The 21218-nt window shown below is 42.1% G+C and overlaps 1 protein-coding gene across 1 annotated transcript in view; it reads right to left on the bottom strand.

Moving 5' to 3' along the window:
• Nucleotides 1-3753: 3753 nt before the first annotated feature.
• Nucleotides 3754-21218, bottom strand: part of TMEM182 (transmembrane protein 182) — a 31913-nt gene continuing 14448 nt past the window's right edge. The window contains exons 4-5 of the mRNA XM_034758032.1: nt 19985-20122; nt 3754-4837 (exon numbers count right to left, since the gene is read on the bottom strand). Of these exons, the coding sequence (XP_034613923.1) occupies nt 4602-4837; nt 19985-20122 (374 nt within the window). The 3' untranslated portion in view covers nt 3754-4601. The remainder of the gene's footprint in view (nt 4838-19984; nt 20123-21218) is intronic.

The raw sequence follows: 21218 nt of genomic DNA, 5'->3' as shown, positions 1-21218 counted from the left end.
CAGGGGCCACAGAAGCACATTGGCCCCTTCCGGGAGCAGCGTGGGGCCGGGGCAGGCAGGGAGACTGCCTTGGCCTCACTGTGCTCCCAACAGGGAGCCACCCGCAGTAAGTGCCACCTGGCGGGAGGCTGCACCCCAACCCCCAGCCCTGAGCCCCCTCCCAAAGCCAGAACCCCATACCCCTCCTGCACCCCAAACCCCCTCCTGCACCCTGAGCCCCCTCCCAGAGCCAGCACCTCGTACCTCCTCCTGCACCACAACACTCTGCCCCAGCCCAGAGCCCTCTCCTGGACCCAAACACTCTCCCAGAGCTTCCATCCCTCACCTCCTCCTGCACCCCAACCCCCAGCCCCAGCCCAGAGCCCGCACTCCCTCCCAAACCCAAACCCCTTGCCCCAGCCGGGTGAAAGAGAGTGAGGTTGGGGGAGAGTGAGTGATGAGGGGGGATGAAGTGAGTGGGGCGGGGCTTTGGGGAAGGGGCAGGGCCTCATGGAAGGGGCGGGGTAGATCCTGGGTTGCCCTTAAATTCAAAAAGTGATCGTGGGCGTAAAAAGATTGGAGACCACTGTTCTTGACCATCCCTGACAGATGTTTGTCCAACCTGTTCTTAAAAACCTCCAGTGATGGGGATTCCACAACCTCCCTTGGAAGCCTATTCCAGAACTTAACTATCTGTATAGTTAGAAAGTTTTTCCTAATATCTAACCTAAATCTCCCTTGCTGCAGATTAAGCCCATTACTTCTTGCCCTACCTTCAGTGGACATGGAGAACAACTGATCATGATCCTCTTTATACAGCACTTAACACATTTGAAGACTGTTATCTGGTCCCTGCTCAGTCTTCTTTTCTCATGCATACACAGTTTTTTTTAACTTTGCCTCACTTCCTTGCATGACTGAGTAAGGGCTGTGACAACTTATCACCTAACACCTGTGTGAGGTTTAATACTTGGGATCACCTATTAAAAGAGAATAAGCAGCTGTTTAAGGATGTGGAAAGCAGCACGTTCTGTTATTAACAGTTTACTAACACATCGCGGGGCTTTTTTGGAGTTTGTGACTAATAGCTAAACACTCTGCAGAGTAATAAAACCAGATTCTTTCTTTGTTTCCACAAAGAATATAATTCCTTTGCCTCACTAATTTAAATATTAATAAATTACCAGGAACCTAATGAAGATAATGCTCAGCAGGAACTCAAGCAACCCATCTAGAAACTGGAATAAACTAGGAAGAATCTTTCATTGTAATCCTAGCTACAGCGGCATTTGCCATTTTGTGTCAGTCCCTTCCTCTGGAACCAATAACAGCTGCATCAAATGGCTGCCAGAGGGCACTGCTCCATAGTGTTGCCTCTGCATTGTTCTCCACAAAGTGAATGCCCCTCGCAACCTCCTTTTCGCTGGGGACCAAGATTCCTAGTAACACCGCCAGCCTCCAACATAGTACTGTGATAGGAGCTGGGAACAAAATATTTGTTATTATTTATTCGTCCCCTTTCACAATCTTTTTCCAAATAAATTAGTCGATAAACATTTTTTTCTTACTATTTCCCACAGACTGGTCAGCTGCAAGGTCAATTAAAATAGAGATACAGTTGGGAAAAATTCATTTGATGAATTTCACCAGATATTTAGATTAAAGCATTTAACCATTTTTAAAAATCTTTTACTGTGCTCTAATCGCGAAAATAGTGGTGTCACCACCAGTGTTTCTAGATAAACCTTAAATCTGAAGAATACCACAGAGCAAGACTCTCTAGCTAGCCTGCCCTTCCTGGAGTACTTAAAAGGCCGTTTCTCTGTAATTAAATGTATTGAAAACCAAAGTACCAAAGGCGTTTAGGCACAGCTTGACGCATCAGGAAACAGCACCTCTGGGCACCATTCCCACCCTTCTTCCCCCCCTTTACTGCTGGTCTACAACAGCAGCATATCATAACATTCTGCCCAATGGCTCAGCTGCACCGGCTGCCGTATTGTGAGGGTGTGTAAACAAAGCCCCTATCAACCCAGCTAGTCCAAGTAGCTCGCATGACAGGTGTAAGGCAGCGACTAGCTGTTGCCTGGGCTTGTAGTGACAATCTGCCCCCCATTTTTTTTTATGGAAATTGGAGAGACTACCCAACCGACAGTAGAACCAAACAACCAAATTAGATCCTGATCTGGTGCAAAACATCAGAGCTCTATTAAGATCAGTGAAGCTCTGCTGTTTTACACCAGATGAGGATCTAGCCCATGATGTCTAAACAAAAGATCCCATAATCTGACTACTGTACTTTGAATAAATGAGAAAAATGGGTTTCCACAAAAAAAGGCACCATTCTGCTCTGTGCCACCTGAGTTCTGCCATAAGAGCAGAAAAGATGATGGAAATTAAAGTAATTTCTACATCACAATGGTAGAATAATTCCAAAGTGTGAATTTGAGTGAAAATGTCCCGAGTCTCAGCCATTTAGTACAGGCTAGAAAGTGAGGGTAACCAGCTAAATGGAATATTCAAGCCTTTACTAAAAATTAGCATGCTGTTGAGATGTGAGTGACATAATCCATTCAAAGAAAGGCAAGATTCCATAGTTCAGTAAAAAGGCATCACTGAATTTCCAAGTGAACGGTATGGGAACGACATATTGTACATCTCTCTTTTATCCTCCTATTTAGTTTATGCCACAGTCTGGCCCAAAGTGCACCATTAAGGAAAGCTGAATTGCACGTAGGTAGCTAGCCAATTTAGCTGCATAATAGAAAGAGTTCTGAAAATGCACATAGGCTGAATTAAGGGCTCCACAGGAGCCTTTGGCTCATTCCTTGAAGAATCTATTAGTTGCTGTTGCACACATTGTAAGGTTTGCAGGAAGGAGCCCAGCTCTGAGGCTTCTCAGCACTCCACAGCTTCTAAGGGTTGCAGGGAAGTGTGTCACCCCCTACTGACCTCCTAAGGGGTTGTGGAGAAGGATTCCCTCCTGAGGAGCGTTGGACAGGGCTTGCCAATGTTTTCTAGTCAAATAGTTCTTGATCATCAAATTGACTCACACAATTGCCATTGAATATCTAAGGTTATAGAGAAAAAAAGAGGACATTCTGCATTATTTGAGAAACAGCATATGATCATGTAATTCGGGACAGGATCATAAGACAAGGGGTATTGTATCTGCAAGGGGTGGGGAGTTAATTTGGATTGCTGCTGGACTGGAAGCAACAGACAATCTATCTCACCACATCTTCTAAGAGGTCACTGCTTTCCTGCCAGTTAGAGATGCCATTAGTACTCATAACCGCTGTGGAATGAAGCACTGGGTACTAGAAGAAACCAACATATAATCTTTATGTTTCTCCATCAATCCAAGACTTCTTTGCACTGAGTTACAAAGTGCAAATTCTACCCATGCTCTCGGGTTGAATTTCAACCAGAACTAGTACCAAGCAAAAGAACTTTCCCTAATATTAGAACTCTACCCCCTCCACTCTAGGAATACAAGCACCTACACTCATGCACGCAGGCACAAACACACACAGCCAGTTATCCCCAGTTACATAATGTTGGTCCAAATCCTGCTTCCCTCCTCACTGGAGTAGTCTCATTGCTTTCATTGGGACTATTTGCAGGCAAGCAGGATTTGGTCTATCATGTTGTAGATTTCATATACAAATATTTAGAAAATTGAGGGCTGCAGAAGAATTACATGTTCGTGCACTTTATATTCATAATAAACATTTTTAATTAAAAATCTCATTATACAGCAATTTTTCACTATTTAAAGTATGTAAATCACAGATAATGTTTGAAAAAGCCAATAATCAAACATACCTACAAAATGTCCAGGTAAAAACTTGATATAAAAAATCTACACCATATGTTTTATTATATAATTTTGGCATACCTTTAGTTAGTAGTTTAACTATATTATTTTGGCTTACAGAACCATGCAACAAAAGAATACAGATTTCAGAATATAGAAGAATACAGCTTTCAAATGTTTACATAGCAGCAAAACATATCATGTTGACAGTTAAGCTATTACATGTAGATACTAGCCCCAAATCATTATTCACTGGAATCATCTTCTCTACTGCCCAGTTCATGTGGATACTGCATGAACAACTGTACTCTATTTTTAAGTGCAGAAGTGTTTGTTCATATTAAAGCAAAGGAAAGTTTTGGAAAGGGGGAGAGGAGGTGGATTAAATTACCCCGTTGAACACTTGTTTTCCTCTGTCTTTACCATTCTCCACAAGGACTTTTTTGACAGTGGCACAAAGTAAATGGTTAAGACAAACGTAGAAAATCCAGATTTGACCCATTTTTATGTTGTTGGTGGTTTTTTACCCTCCCGTGTTTGCAGGGAGATCTAATGCTGCAACTAATGTTATGTGGAGAACCATTCCATGTAGTACCTAAAGAACTTAAAGAAATTGGATAGGAATGAAAGTTATTTTTTTTCCTATAGTGAGTTTTATGTCCCATAGGAACGTCTCAATTAAACATGTAACTTAAGCAATTCTAGAAGTGCCTCTACAAATGCTATATAGTAGTAATGGCAATAATGTACATAATTTGTGTTCCAGTTTAAAAGTTTTATCACAATCCCAGTACACCAATTATTAGATGTGTGATAAGTCAGAGTGCAGTTGAATAGTACGCCCTACTAATAGGAAGAGCATTCCTGCAAACAAAGCAAAAAATATTCCTATAGGAGCCAGTATGAAAGACCAGCCATAGTGCACATAAGCAACAAAGTCTGGGCAATCAATTTTTTTCATATTCATGTAGTTTTCCAGATCAGCCATTGCCTGGACCCAGATGACATACATCACGACCACCAGTGAAAACAAGATGCCTGAAAAAGAAACATCAGAGTTTTACTGTTAAGGGATATGAAATAAATAATTATTATATTTACCGATTATGGTATCACCTCGGAACCAGTCTATGATCGAGTCCTGTTTGCTAAGCAGTGTTAGGTATCTTCACATATTTGTTGCCTACTACTGCTCTGAGCAGTATTAACTTTCCCTTTTTTGTTTCTGGACTGCACCAGAGGGGCATAGGGAAGCATCAGCCCAAAGGGAGCCAATTGCAAGAGCACTGCTGGTTCTGGGAAGCAGTTCAAAGCCACAATGAAGCAAAACAGCAAAATGTTTATGTCTTGGATTTGGCTGGGTATCCACTGTATTGTACTTGAACCTGTGAGGGCTCTAGAGATATCTCTCTGCTCCCCAAGTTCAGGGAGTGTCTAGATCTTGTGCAGGATGTCAAGAGGGTGGGGAAGGAAAGGTGGGAGGGAGATTCCTGCAATCCCGTCACCTCTTTTATATGTCCATGCCAAGGCACTTCACAATGGTGCCCAATGTCAATGGCATCATTTAGAATGTATTCAGTTCAGAGATTCCACTCAATCATTTTACGGGCAAATCCTGCTGCATCACACTGAAAAAGTCCCCAAAATTTCCCTCTAGACTAGGACTGCAATATGAAAAAAATTAAAATGTTACTAATAAAAATGTAGTATGTTAATATTTACATCAGATTTACAATAGCTTCCTGAAAGGAATCCACCATAATACAAATGGCCTTTTCCCCGTCACCATTCTGGAGACCCCTTGGATTGCTTACAAATAGAAAAATAGGAACATGCGTCCCGTAAACTTTATTAATCGCTTTGCTACTACTTTATGTACCAGAACCACGTAAATGGAGCCAAATGCACCACCAGTGCCTGGCTGAGGTATTGGTTACATGCCCACTACTACATTTTATTCCAATGGAATATTAGTATTTCAAAAAAACGACTTTGCAGCATGGATGCCAGACCGGAGTGGGGGATCATTTGTTGAGGTAAGGACCTGATCTGGAATTTTTTGCACACTCCAAGACTCCCATTTATAACAACGGAGTTCTGGGTATACTGAGATTACAGGATCAAGCCCTCAGTTTGCTGCCTTCCAGTCATTCAAATGTTAAAATGTTAGAGGGATGACTTACTGTAGCGGGATGGTCATCCGTTCCTGCCCTGTAGGGCTTGAAATCAGCCCTGGGAGAGGGCTGAGACTGCAAGAGGGCTGCTGCTAGGAAAGCAGCAAGCCTCGGCTGATTGGGGCAATAGCCACAGCTGCGGCCACGTCCCAATCAGGCCGAAGCTGGCCCTTATAAAAGAGCAGTGGGCCAGGAGCAAACAGACACTCTCTCTCTAGCCTTTGAGAGGGAGGGGCCTGGCTGCCGGGGAGTGTACCTGCATAGGAGCAGGGCTGGGGAAAGGCCAGAGGAGCTGGGGAGCTCTGGCCTGGAAACCCCCAGGCTGCAGGCCTAGTATGATGCTGAATAGGTACTGGGATTGCAGGGGGCAGCCCAAGGGTAGGCAGAGGCAGCAGGTCCAAACCCCTCTTGCCTGTGATGAGTGACGTATACACTGCAGTCTGCCCCAGTGAATGGGGGCTAGATGGGGACTGGGCAGTAGCCATATACTGAGGTGAGGTGGGGCTAGGGGGTGGGGGTTCCCCTGGAAGGGGGAGACCCAGAGACTGTGGGGTTACTGGGTCCCGGGAGGGACACAGGGGGGCAGTGGATACCGGCCTGCAGAGGGCGCTCCGGAGGCTGGAAACACTAATTCCCAGAGATGACCAGCAGGAGGCGCCGCAGGGGTGAGTCATGCACTGTCACACCTACTTATTCAATCTCCATTCCATGATGCTTATATGAAAAGTCCACTGTTCAGTAATATTAAAAAATACTCATTTATTGGGCACTTTGCAAAAAAATGTGGCAGTCAATAGATTGCACAGGAAAGAGCAGGGGAGTGGGAGTCAAAGGCTTCTCCTGTGTTTATTCCGAACTCTGTTAAAGTAACATAAGCTAAAATATATTGAGATGTTGTGTGTCCAATTTGAGCAACCTTGGTACTAATTTTCATAGCTACCTTTGATTTCAATTGGCATGGCATATCCCGACACTTCTGAAAAATCAGACCAAGGATGGGCACCCAAAATCTTTTGTAAAATTTTAACCTGAACTTCTCTGTGCATCATCTGTAAAATGGGGATAATATTTACCTACTTCAGAGGTTTATTGAGAGACTTACCGTTGGTGTGACTCTCTGAAAAGACGCGTGCTATGTGTTATTAAATAAATTTCCAGACAGACACTCATTTCTGGAATGTGATAGCACATTTGTGAAAACTGGAGATCAATTATTTTCTACCAGGAGCTTGGTTTTCCGGGTCTCCAAGTGTAAAGTCAATTGCTATCAAGTAGTTAAATATAAAAGGCCTAAAACCAGCTGAATTGTATTCATTAATCATTAGTCAACCCAAATTCAGAGAGTTGAGTGCACAGATATGGTGCTTTATTGTCAAAACAAAATACATGTACACTGCCTCATGTGACAGCTCACAACTGTTTAAAGTTTAAGAAAACTAGATTTTGAAGACCACCAAAAAAGAGCTAAAGTGGTTAACCCGAGGCATAATCAAACCATGACTTAAATTCCCAAAGGATCTTCAATTTTAATGAGATTGAAGGCAAGCAGAACTGCTATATAAAGAGTGAGGCAGGCCTCTATACACACTGCCCATCTATGAAATACACATTCGGGATTACTTATTTTCCAAGTGCTTGATTTCATGACAGAGTCAAAAACCCAACTCTACAAGGTATAAATTAAATTTTGAAAATCTTTTAAGCAAAATGTTGCATAAACTCAATCTTGATTAAAGGTAGTACTGATGTTGTATTAGACATACAACTGGTACTAGTGAAACAATCCGAGATAGAGGGATCACCTCCGGGCAAAACATGCACATGAAGAAATGAAATTGCAGATTCTCTGAATAAACGTGAAATTGAGCAAGAGAATCTTGTATCACAGTGGTTCCCAAACTTTAACAACCTGTGAACTCCCTTCACTAAAATGTCAAGTCTCACGAACTCCCTCCTAAGAATGAATATTTCCAGGGATTTTCTCCTTTACCCGAGTATAAATTATAAAAGCGGTGACCTTGGAAATATAAAATTTGTTTCTATGACATGCCTATTACTATTTATTATTAATTATTATTTATTATTACAGTATTTTTATTACATTATGAAAATGGCAACACTCTTCCAAGATCTCACTTTCGTAGCTTGTATCACTTTGAATAAGTCTGTGGTAAGATAAGGCTCCTATGTTTCATCAAGGAGTATCAGATGTGAAACAGCATGAAGGTATTTAAGAAGCCAACTCAAAGAGTTCCTCCTACACAAGCATTTCGGTCTTGAGCAGTCCAGGCAAACAATGAACATTACAAGAAAGCTTAAACTTGTTCTTCATAATTTAAAAACAATACTAGCTGCCTATTTAATTTTAAAAGCAGCAAAAAATATCCACCTCCCATTCCATTTCTTATAAGGAGTCTTGAAGTTTATATCTCCTCAGTGTGATAGATATGTTTGCTTTGATCTGCTTACCTCTTGGAAGTCCAGGGGCTCCAGGCTGCTGGCCCCATGCTGCCCGGGGTCCCTAGGGACAGCTCTGTCTGCCACTAGGGAATTTTTTCCCGAGAACCCCCTGTAACATTTAGCAAACCCCCAGGGGTTCACGAACCCCAGTTTGGGAACCACTGTTGTAATAGAACACTTAACAATAACAGATACTGTAGCGGACTAGTGCAAAATTGGAACCAAACAGAACTATAGAGGACACATTCTAGTATTTTTCTGTGTAACGGGAGAAAAGTCTCAGGGCCAAATACATTAATGGAGTATAGCAGAGATGGCGTTAGCCCAGGATAGTACCCAAATATTGAAAGATGCCTTAATAATAATGTGACAAAATCCATAAAGAGGATGAGATTATCTCTCTGCAGAAGGTCAACTGTGACTGTTCTTGGGATACCCGGGACCGGAGTCACCTTGTTACCTCCTGCCTCTAGTGAAAGGTGGCCTTGCCCATAGTGGCTAGATGTTAGCTCACTAACACTGCCATTCAAGCACTAGTCTCTAAGCTATGCCAGCTCTGTCTTTGCCTGGCAGGTTAACAATAGGTGTGCCCCACATCCCTTTGAAGCGTTCCCCTCTGATATCCAGCCCCTGACACTGGCTTCTCACAGAAATCCCAGATCCTCTGCCCCCAAAGAAGCACTTCACCCTACTCTACTAGTTTTACCTTAAATCACTGCGCCTGTATAACACACAGCACTTGTAATAAAACAAGAGAAGGTTTATTTAAGAAGGAATAGCGATTCCACTTGAACCAAATGAGTGGTAGAAACAAATGGTTATGAAACAAAACAAAAATCATAAAATGCCTACACTTATTAACAGTCACCTTTCTTATGTAGTAAAGTAGGTGTTCTCTGCAATGTTCAGTCTATCGGAGAGTTGACTGGTTTTATAGGAACCAGGATGCAAACTTTCATTTAAACACCCCTGCTCCATAATGTCTCCTCTGTTAATGGATACAGAGTGCCCCTCCCCACCGTGTGTTATACTGAAACAGCCTTTATTCACAGACAGGGCGATCCCCTGTCTATTGTAATGTGTCTTTTTTACCTCCAAGCTTTTTTACCTCCAAGGTTTTGATTGTTTGCAATTATCTCTGATGGTTTTCCGTTGATAGTCCTGGGGTGGAGCAAGGCTAGACAACTGATTTTTGCATTATGTCACCAGCTAGCCAGGCAGGGGTGACAACTCCCTCCTGCACCGCGACATTATCCCTTGGTGACTGACTTTTACTCGAAGTCCACAAAGCATACTTTCACTATAGTTACATTATGTCTTAAGTACTACCCATACACGCATCTCACAATGACTAATGGATACATGAGTTTTGATAAGTTATGAGCTTTCTGTGGATACCTTATGTTATCCCTTCTGGATAAATAACCTGGAAGAGATGTGTTTGGTGTAGTGAGTTTGTTAAGTCTGAAACAAGATTTGTTTGCAAAGAACAGGGGACCTTTACCAAGGGGCCTACATGTCATATCAACACCAGACCTACGGATCATTTTAAGTCCCTCAAAAGAGGGTGCAAGTGGGACTTCAGTTGCACATGGGCCTTGTGCTGGCCCTCTCCACAGGGATGTATTTCACCCAGAGTAAGTAAAAAGGTAAAGTGGTGACATAGGTGCTTTTATTGTAACAACAGCTAAAAATAACTAGTCCTTATAGACCTTTAGCACTTTCAGTCTCCAGTGCACTGTGCAGCTATGTACTAGATAACATGGTTAGAGCTTCTGGCATTAAAAATGACTGATTCCTGAAACGTGATATCTTACTCTCAGCACCCTTCATACTCACAGCAATAGTGAGCAACCCTTATGAATTGTTAAGTAAGGGCCCAACCTTGAATAGCTGCAGAGATGGGAGCAAAAACTGCAAAGGAAGAGTGAAACAACATAGACTAAGCCAGATATCATCATGTGATTTCACAGCAAGGCATTGAGACTTATGTGTGCCAAATTGTAATGCAGGGAAACTTGCTTAAGAAAATGTAACCTAAGCAGAGAGAAAAATACTTCTGGAAAAGTGAGTGGGAAATGAAAGAGACCATATATAAATTTAACTGAGGCACTAAGACCATTTTTATTGTGTCTAAGTGCCCCCACCAGGTAATAAGGATTACTTAGTTTTCTATCTTTTAGTGCAGTGTTTCTCAAACTGGGGTCGCCGCTTGTGTAGGGAAAGCCCCTGGCAGGCCGGGCCGGTTTGTTTACCTGCCCTGTCTGCAAGTCGAGCCGATAGTGGCTCCCACTGGCCGCGGTTCGCCGCTCCAGGCCAATGGGGGATGTGGGAAGCAGCGCGGGCCAAGGGATGTGCTGGCTGCCACTTCCAGCAACTCCCATTGGCCTGGAGCAGCGAACTGCGGCCAGTGGGAGCCGCAATCGGCCGGATCTGCGGACGCGTCAGGTAAACAAACCGGTCCGGCCCGCCAGGGGCTTTCCCTACATAAGCGGCATCCCAAGTTTGGGAAACACTGTGTTTATTGCTGAATTAAAGTCAGGCAAAAATTGGACAACTCAGAACTTAAATCCTTGTACATTCTATCACAGAAGAGAACATATAAAATGGGTTGGGAAGCAGAATTTAGTAAGAGGCAAAACCCCATTTTTTGCCCATTTCATCCTGATTTCAAGATATTAGAGAAAAACTCCCTATTAATAGCAATGTCAGGATCTGAGGAGCAGATCATCAGCATACAGTGTTTGCTTTATTTCTAAATCATCTGCTTGGAAACTTCTGATGTTAGGGTTGGAGGCTTCCTTTTAGTAAACCATCCCTATTCAGTAAACTACATGTGTGTGCTAAACTTTAAGCACATGTTTAAATTTCATTGTCTTTAATGGGACTTTCCTCCTGTACTTAACATATAGTGATATTGATACAAAGAGAAGCTGTTTGCTTACTGAATGGGGACTAGAGCCCTAAACATTTATCTGGCAGTAAGGTACTGACTCTTAAATAAGAATTTCCCAGTTTCATTTGAGACAATTTAATGTGTGGTTGCAACACACCTTTTTAGCAAAACAGGAAGGTGTGAAAGAGTCAAGAGCTAAATAGTCCGAAAATAGCACCAAACACAAAGTAAAAACAATAATCCTGTGGACTGACATAGTTAGCCATTACCTTATGTACAACATATAAGAGCATTTTTCTGAAACATGCAATATCAGAATTATTAACAGAATCACATAAATAGCACTCAGCACTTATATAGTGCTTAGAGATCTCCAGATAAAAAGCACTATATACGCATGAATTAATATCATTAGCTCCATTTTACAGAAAGAGAAATGAGGCAGAGAGATTAATCTGATTTTCAGAGGTTCTGACCACACATCCATTACTCTTGACAACTCAGCTCCTCTGAAAACCAGGTCGTAAGTGATTCGCTCAAAGTCTCATAGGAAATTAGTGGCAGAACCAATAAAACTCAGGTACGTCTTCTGACTTCCAGTCCTGCAACCTGTGCAAAAGACCACGGTGCCTTCTGCCATATTCAAGCTGCCAACTTCTTGTATCAGTTATAACTGGTTGGTGAAGCACAAATCACAGTGCAACGGAGTGTATTCACCACATCGGCCCTGAAAGGGCAGGTGGGCCCAATCAGCCAATTAGGCTGCAAAGGGGGAGATTTAGGTTGTATGCGGGATGCTAGTTAGAAGGAAGCTCATCTGTGAGGGAATAGACGAAGATGCTATATAGCCAGAAGGCTGGCAACAATGTGGGGAGTAGTGGGGAAGCCTGCGGTCCTCCCCCTTGCATCTCCCCCCGCCGCTCCCTGAGGTAAGGGGAAAGGAAGGGAAGAAGCAGCATGGTAGGAAGGAGTCCATGGTAAGAGCAGTAAAGCTGATGTAGATGCAGACCTTAACTGTTCACTACAGGGCCCTGGACTGGAACCCATAGGAGAGGGTGGGCCTGGGTTCCCCTACCAACCACTGCAGAGTGGAAAAGCTAAGGGCAGTGGATATGAAGACTGCTGAAGAGACATAGTCAGGGTAGAGGATGTGAGGACTGCCTGTGGAGCGAGACCTTGAATGAACATCCTGGAAAGGGAAAACTGCTGAGTGACCTGGCTAGAGGGCCAACACACAGAAAGGAAGCAGCAGCTCCTGGGATGAGAGGGGCTGCAGACAGAGAGAGATGGAGTGCAATTACAGGAAGGGGTGTCTGCTTGGTGGAGCTAATCTCCAGAACAGCCAGGAGGATGTGCCTTCCAGCAGTAAGCAGAGCTCCCTATCACACACACACACAGGTGTGAGTCAATACTACAAGCAAGGATTTTAACTAAATGGGAATCATAGAGATCGGAGACCATTCGAAATCTTACCAAGCAACTGATTTTTTTTTTGGTTTTATTCTGTGTTTATCTGTTTAAGGGTTTTTAAACTGGCACCTATTACCATAGTATGTAAGTACTTCATTTTATATATAGGGGATATAATCATTTTTGAAGGAAGTTTCTCTACAAGGTAATAAGAAAAACATAACTAGTTTTGGTGTTTGAAGCTTTGAGAAAACAAGCTAAATCAGCATAATGCTGTATATTCCCTGATATGTACAAGTTTTGGGCCTCATTTTCAAGCTAATTAACTAGTGTAAATCACAAGAAATAACAAAGTCAGTGTAAACCTTATATGAGTGAGATAAAAATTATGTGCTTCATTTGGAATGAGTATTTATTTAGATAAAGTTTACATCACTTGTGGAAGGTTGTAGGAAATAATTTCCTGTTAAATAATTTGCTGTGGCTGCTCCATCTTATTTTTATAGACACAAATTTTCACCACTAGCTCATCTTTCTCCTTCTAAATATTAGTCATGCCAATAAAAATCTAGCAAGCGTCCATTTGAAGTGTAATTAGAATCTCAGTTCATAGCAAAATGAGTATCTTTATTGGGGAAATCTTATGCTGACAATCTGTCATGAACTCTCTTGGCCAAGCTTCCAGCCAACATGACTGAGATTAAAAAAAAAAAAAAAAAAAACCTTGCAATTTCATGAAACAGATATTTTTAGCAACATTTCAGACTGTGGTATATTTCTACATTTTTCAGCTTGTAGACCTTTTGCAAATGGTGTGGGTGTCCATTTGCCCTTGCAAAGCATAGAATAAAACAGCAGTTGGATGAATCAGGAATGATGGGCGAAATTACTTCTAGAACATGAAATATGTCTGAGAGAGATTAGGATAAATAAATACTTTCCCCCACTTTTCTTTCCATTTTGCATTTATTTTTTTTAAGAACACACATGTTTGATACACAGCACTGTGCAGTGTGATAAGACATGGATTTCTCCGAGGTCACTCTTTTCTGTCATTGGCATTTGTTCTTTTGAATTTCTTTCAAACAAATACTTTTGCATATTGCAGAAGAAAAAGAATACAGAACCTTTAGAAATGTCTATGAATTCAAGAGGCAGTTTCTTGGCCTTTAATACTCATTCTTCCCTCATAGAAATGCCTTTCACTTGTCAATGTAGAGTGGCTTTTTATAGCACAAATCTTTCACTACATAGACATGAAGACAACAGGTGCTGGACAGAATGATGTGAGCCTTTTGCTTGTGCCTAGGAGATTAGAACTCCTCTAATTTGTAGGCAACTTTTCCCCCCGCCCCCTCAGGTTTACTTCAGACTTCCCTCACACCCTAACCACTGTCATTATCACTCCTGGGACCTATATATGAGATAGTGAGATCTTAGATATGCACACCAGATCTCACGTAGAATAATAATGGTGTTGGCATATTACATCTGAGGGCAGATTTTGGCCCTAATTGAGCACCTAAAAAGAAGCCATCATTCTCTTCACATATTCTGTCTCTATCCATAAAAAAGTGAAATAATCCTCAATACATTCCTGATCTTAAGTGCCCACAAGAGCCTGATCCTGCAATGTGCTGTGCATTTCACAGGGGCTAGTGAGTCCCATAAAGAAAGCTCTAAATTCATCCCAGAAGGTGCACAATACCTTGCAGAGTTAGGCCCATTGTAATTATAGGCTTTACTGCTGTCAGTGAGTATGTTATGGAATGCACCCATTCCCCTTCTGTAATATATTCACACAGGAGGCAGCCATAATGCTACTTACTGCCTGCACTATGAAAGCCACTGTTGTTGCATGCACTGAAGGAGGAGCTCTGGCTGCAAGGTCAGCATTCTCAGTACACCTCCTCAAACATCCAGCAGGCATTACTCCTTACACAGGCATACTGCCTCCCTCCACATTGCTCACACACACACACACACACACTTACACTTGTTCTCCACTGGTTCTAGCAGCCATATTTTGGTTCAAAATATACCAGTCCAGATAATGTCACAAGTTATTCTCTTTGGTATCACTCCTGGTAAATCAGAGTGGGATTTTGTCCAATTTCTCAGCTTTTCTTAATTATTATTGATATTTCAGTACTGCCTAGACAAGGGCCCTAGTGACCTAGGTACTGTACAAACAAATAATGAGAGGTAGTGCCTTCCCTGACATGTTTACAATTAAAATAGACAAAAGGGCGGAGAAGAAATGGAGAGATGTTAATATGGAAAAGCCAGAAATGGAGCCCAGAGCTCTTGGTTTCTACCTCACAGAACTTATTTTGTACAAAATAAAACTTGCAATAGAGTAAATATATTTTTAATTTATTTCTTAAACATCTCTATTCTATAGACTGGTGAGTGTTGTTGAGTGCTGAAGGCTGGAATGCCATTGCCTCTGCAACACTGTTCAAGCTGCTCAGTGTTTCTGTTCTTGGAGCTCCAATGTTATCAGCACTAGCAGATAATGCAGCCTGCTAATTTAGCAGACCTTTATGTTACTCATAAAGAAAGACCACAGGCATGGTTTGGTGATAAAGGCACTTGGCCAGGTTTATTGCCTTCAAGGCACAGTCCTAGTGCCCTGGTTCCATGGTTACAGGTAAACTAACACATGATTTACCAGTGGCAAGGAGTGGCTCAGTCAGCAGCAGAAGTTTCTGCTGTCCCCTAGGCCACACAAAGGGTTAAGGTGAGGTACCCCAACATTTACAGACTGAAACAAACAACTGAGACACATAATGTGCGTACCACCTTACATGTTTCATGACATTTGTGTGTTACCTTCCCTTGTTACCAATATATTGGACACAACATCCCTATTCATTGTTCTGTCAAACCATCTTATCTTGTACTAAATCGGGGTGTATCTGTACTAGCTTTGAAATATATTTATATATTTAATGCCTAATATGCTAGCAACAACTTTGCCAAGTTCATATACTGGACAGTGAATCTTTAAGAATTTGCTTTAATACATGACCTGACTTTCGTTTACAGCCTTTGGCTTAGGCCTTAGATCTTGCACCAGGCCCAGTGCTTCAGACTCCCTCCCTCTACTACAAGATGATACTTCATACTGTCCAAGACTGACAAAGCAATGCTTCAATAAGATGCCTGTATCAATTGTGCACTTGTACACTGGGAGACTATATATTGTGTAATATGTGAGTTAAGAGTAAAAGTTTCAATTTCAGCTCCGAGTGTTTGTGCTTTTGTAATATTTACATTACACCATTAAAGAGGAACAGATTAAGTGTAGTGGGGGAAGGAGGTAATACCCTTGCAACTTAATAACCTGCCAATATAGTGTTATTATTGTTGAGAAAGTTTTACTTTGATGGAAAATGGCAACCAGTTCCAATAAGGTATGGGAGTCAATATGTGAGGGAATAGCATAACATTGCTTATTCTTTTATGTAAAATGTAGGCACTAGTACAAAAGGAAGCAGGAATATAGGAGAGTATATTTAGGGCAAATTCAGAGATAAGTTTAGAGGGACTCTAAGTTGGTTAAAACTTATGCCTTTTTTTGGCACCCTTCATGTATTTTCATAGCAGCTTAGAGTCCCTGGGGGGCCACCAAACCCCAATTCCATCTGCACACATCTCTCAGACTCAGGCTTGGACCTAGGATCCTACGATCCTGTGGAGGTGAAGGGTCTGAGACCATATCAAGCCAGGAGTCAGGGTCCAAGCCCTATTGCTGTGCAGTGTAGATGGAGTCCTGCTTGACTCAGGTGCTGAGAGTCCACCAAAACTATCTTACAATACCATGGGCCAACTTCCTTTGTCCTCTCTATCCCAACAATCTCCAATCAACTCAAGTAAAAACAGCATTAACCCTTCCATTGTCTTCTGACCACTGAGCTGCAAACACACCATCAGAGAGCCTTCTGTGTTTGCAATGGAGACTGAGCAGAACAAGTATCAGAGGGGTAGCCGTGTTAGTCTGAATCTGTAAAAAGCAACAGAGGGTCCTGTGGCACCTTTAAGACTAAAGGTCTGAGCAGAACAAGCCTTTTACAAAGCGTGCTGTTTCATGGTCATGGGACCACAGCCAGATTTTGGTGACTCTCTGGTCTGAGGATAGCACAACTGTGGCCTTTAGTAAAAGTACCAGGAATGATCATGCATACCAGCAGATAGTGAAGGAGCTGGCAACTCTGCACATTTACTAGAGTGGTAACCAGTACAGGGAGTGGATTAAGCAGCTCAAGAGCGAGTACTGGAAGACCAGGGATCAGAACCACACCTCAGGCAACTCACCAAAAACCTGCTCATTTTATGAGAAGTTTGACCGGGTGCTGGGCACTGCACCCAGCACAGAGCCAATTATGGTGCATGATGACCTGGTCAGCCAGGATGGTGCCCTGCTGGCCCCAGAATCAAGCCTGGGGACTAACGGGAGTCAGCAGCGGGCACCAACTGAGGACCAGGAAGTCATTCTGTTGCTGAAACTGATCCCAGAGCAGGCTTTGGAACAGGATCAGCAGCAAATTCTGGGTCCAGACTCGGAGGAGCTGTTTGATATTCCCACAGGAAACCTCCCGCTGATGAGTCTGCAGCAGACATGGAAGGGACAGAAGCCATCCCTGATCCCAGTAAGATCCTGGCTCCAATTTAATGTTAATTGCTACACTAATGGGAGATATTTCTACTCTAAGAACCAATGCAAAAGTTATGAGAAACATGCTGCTAGCCCGGGCATCTGCTAATGGCTAGTGCCTTGTTGTCCTCCTTTTCCCCCGCCCCCACCACATGGACTTCGAAAGGGTGCCTGGGAAGCACAAACAGTAAAGTACACCTTTAAAGAGTATTTTTTTACTGGAAAGACACAGATTTTTGCAAGGGCCATTCCTGTTTCTTAAAAGTAATAACATCACATTGCCATGCATTTAAGCTTGCTGCTCTAATCCTCAACGGTCTATGGAGCTGCCTGGAAACAGTAAACTGTGTGCATGTGTTTGGGGAAATGTTTTCCATTTCCAGAACTAGTCCATTTCAATTAGACCCATAGTCCATGCCAACCACGGGTGACAAAATCCTGTGTCCCAAATATGACTGTGGTTTGAATTTTTATCCAGAAATGTGCTGGCTGCGGGGTGGAGGAAGGATGCGGAGTTCTGCGTGTTTGCATGCAGCCATAACAGGGTAAGCCAGGTGGTAGCCAATGCAGCATCCTGTTGATTCCTTCATGAATTCTGACCCAATCCTGGGGGGGTGATAGCTGCAAACTTTTCCTGAAGCAGGAACTCCAGATAGCTAGTCACACTGTGGACAAGGGTATATTTTCCATGGCCACCTCACATTAACATTCTTTTAGGCCCACTATCTGGGGTAAACCACATGCCTGATTGCCTCAGAAACCTCTGCCCCCACTTTACCCACAATTGACTTCCCAACACCAAATTGGTTGGCAATGAACCTATAGCACTCTCAGCTGGCCAGCTTCCAGATGGCTGTAGCAACCCGCTTCTGGACCAGGAAGGGAGGCCTCATGCCTGTATCTTTACACTGAAGGCTTAGGGCAAGCTGCTCACAAAGCTCCAGAAATGTAGCTTTCTTCATGCAAAAGTTCTGGACCCACTGCTGGTCATCCCAGGTTTGCATGACAATGTGATCCCACCAGTCTGTGCTTGTGACCCTGTGCCAGAAGCGCTGGTCTAAGCATCAAGCATCAGTGGCTACCGAGGGAACTGAGCAGCATCAGCCAGTGCTAGTCTGCCATGCCATACTCTTTCTCCTCTGCCTTCTCCACTTCCTCCTCCATCCTAAGTTCTATCAGGTACCTTTGGTAGGTCAGAAAAGGCTGCCAAAATGTCCACCACCTCTCCCTGTTTTCTGACACAGGAGTGAAAGCGCAAGAAAGAGAACTTCTTGAAGAGAGGTCTTTATATTGCTCGACAAGCTGCATTGGCAGGCTGTTCAAACTTCCTGTAACATGCAGGGTGGGCAGTAAAGATTTCCCACAGTGAACCATGTTCAAAGGACACCAGCAGCCACATTTCAGAAGGTCACTAGGAAGTCTGGGATATGGCTGGTGTGACTTGGGTCTGCATAGTAGTGTGGATGCCAGAGCCCCAGTTAGAAAAGTCTTAACGTAGGCTTAAGAATGAGTGTAGATACTCAAGCCCCAGATTCTCTAACACAGGTCAGCTGATTCAAGTCCCAGCTAACCCTGGACTTACAATGCAGTGTACACTTTCACCCTGCAATTTGGCCAATGGGTTTGAAATTTTCTCAACACACATCCATCCCCAGTTTAATAGGCCTAAATGGCCTTTGCCTCAGCATGTTTGAATATATGTTGTTAGTGTTTATTTTAATGTATATTATACATCTGGACACCATCGCTTTAAAATAATTTCTTTCTGTACTCTGATGTGCAAGAACCAATGGAAACACACAAAAACTTCTCCAGTTTTGTATTGTGCCGCTCAATTTAACTGGGCTGTTACTATTCCTATACAAGTCATATTTTGCTCTTCATCATATTTCCTGGATAGCAGTTGACATTTTCAATAAAGAAAATGTAAAAAAAGGACAATATGCTAAGTGTGTAACAAATGAAATCTAAACCAACACATGAACTTTAACTAGAGGACATATTTAGGGACACCAGAGAGTCAGAAGAGTCTTTAAGGTTACAATTTCACAAAAAGATGAGAACTCTGCTATAAGCCATCCTTCGTTGATAATTTTTTTAGGGCTACTATTTATTCAAGTTTCACTTTACAGACAATACTAAGAATCCCATGCACTCCAATCTCATTCAAAATCTTTCTGATATAATGCTCATATGAATGTACTGTGGCTTGCAACTTCAATAAAGTCCATTATGATTGTTTTTCTTGCAAAAATATCACCTTAAATCAAGCACTCGGAAATCATGTTACCATGGGCAGCGCTAGTAAATATGATTTCATTTTGTTTGTGAATATTAGTCTAAAACTGAAATGTAATTGTGTGATTTAACTTAAATCTTATCTTAACCCAAATGTAACTTTTATACAGATTTATGCCTAAGAAACATTGGAAATAGTATCTCCAACTGAGGCCCTTGACATACCCAGAGCACTGAAGTATAGGATTTTTTTTACTATGGGAGCTAATCAGGTAAATATTTAAAAGTGGGAAAAACAGCCCCACTGTGTTGACAGCTACCATTGACTGAGTGTACATGATACCCACCTGCAGCGATGAAAATGCCTCCTCCTGCTTTGTATAGAATATGGCTGGCAAAGGGAGCTGCACAGATGATGAAGAAGCTGGCCACCAGAACAGTGATCACCCCCAGGAGCATGAGCACAGTCCAGATACCACGATAAACTGGAAACCAGAAAGAGGGAAAGAACACAAACATCCTTAGAACTCAAATACAGTTTTGTAGTAAAGATTTTTTTTTGTTTCTTTTCGTTTTTCTTATTATCAAACCAAACAGTCATTCCAGGACTGCTTCCATTGAGTATATATTTTACCATATGGAATGAATTAGTTTTGAACCCTAGATTTTATTTGGTGATCATGAAACATATAATAGAGGGGTATGAAACCCTGGAGCTCTGTATTTACACAGTGTATGTATGCCTAATAGGTTCGTTTACTTGACCAAATTTAAGTAGTTTAAAAAATGGGGCACCAAAACGGTAGCCAGGAAACATTTGGATCACTGCTCAACTTGACTGGATACAATTGTTCTACCAAAGTTGAAGGGGGATGAAAAGTAGTAACATATTGATATTCTTAGTGCTGGCCCAATATCACCACTAACAATCTAAGATTCTGTCCTGAATAGTTTTTAAGAAAACCTAATGCAGCAAAAATGGAAAGAAAAATGTAAATGATGTTTCTGAAGAACAACTAAGTGCTTTTAATCAGACCCATTCTGTCAGTAAAGCTCTTTGTACTTTATTAAATTCAAAATGTAAAGTTTCACAGAACCCTGTTAGTCAAGGAAAAGCCACGCTGAATTAATGGATGAAGCTGGTGATAAATGGGCTAAGAGTTTTGTAATACATTGGCCAAAAAAGTGTTTCTAACAATAATTTTTAACTGGTTAATTGCACGTCTCTTAAGCTAAGTCATCATTTGACAAAGGCTAATATAGCAAAATAAATTCCTCTTGTAAATTTAAGAAGGGGTGCACTAATGCAACCTATTAGCCAAATTAGAAGTTGTTACAATTTCTAACTCTGGATCTGAAAAATGCAGAGTTCTGGAAATTCAGTCAGTAAAAATATTTCTACCTAGCTAAGGAAAAGCATGCAAACCAGATAGCATCTAAGAAAAAGTGGTACTCCTGTTGTTGGCATGACACAACCATTTGGATTTGTAAACTGAAATTTTCAAATTTACAGCTCTTCAGAAGCAGCCAGTCTGCAGTCACTCAGATTTTGTCTAGACTAGGATTTTAAGGTACATTGTA

Source organism: Trachemys scripta, chromosome 1 (assembly GCF_013100865.1).
Source record: "Trachemys scripta elegans isolate TJP31775 chromosome 1, CAS_Tse_1.0, whole genome shotgun sequence".
Classification (NCBI taxonomy): Eukaryota; Metazoa; Chordata; order Testudines; family Emydidae; genus Trachemys; species Trachemys scripta.
This window is presented reverse-complemented; position numbering and strand designations above follow the sequence as displayed.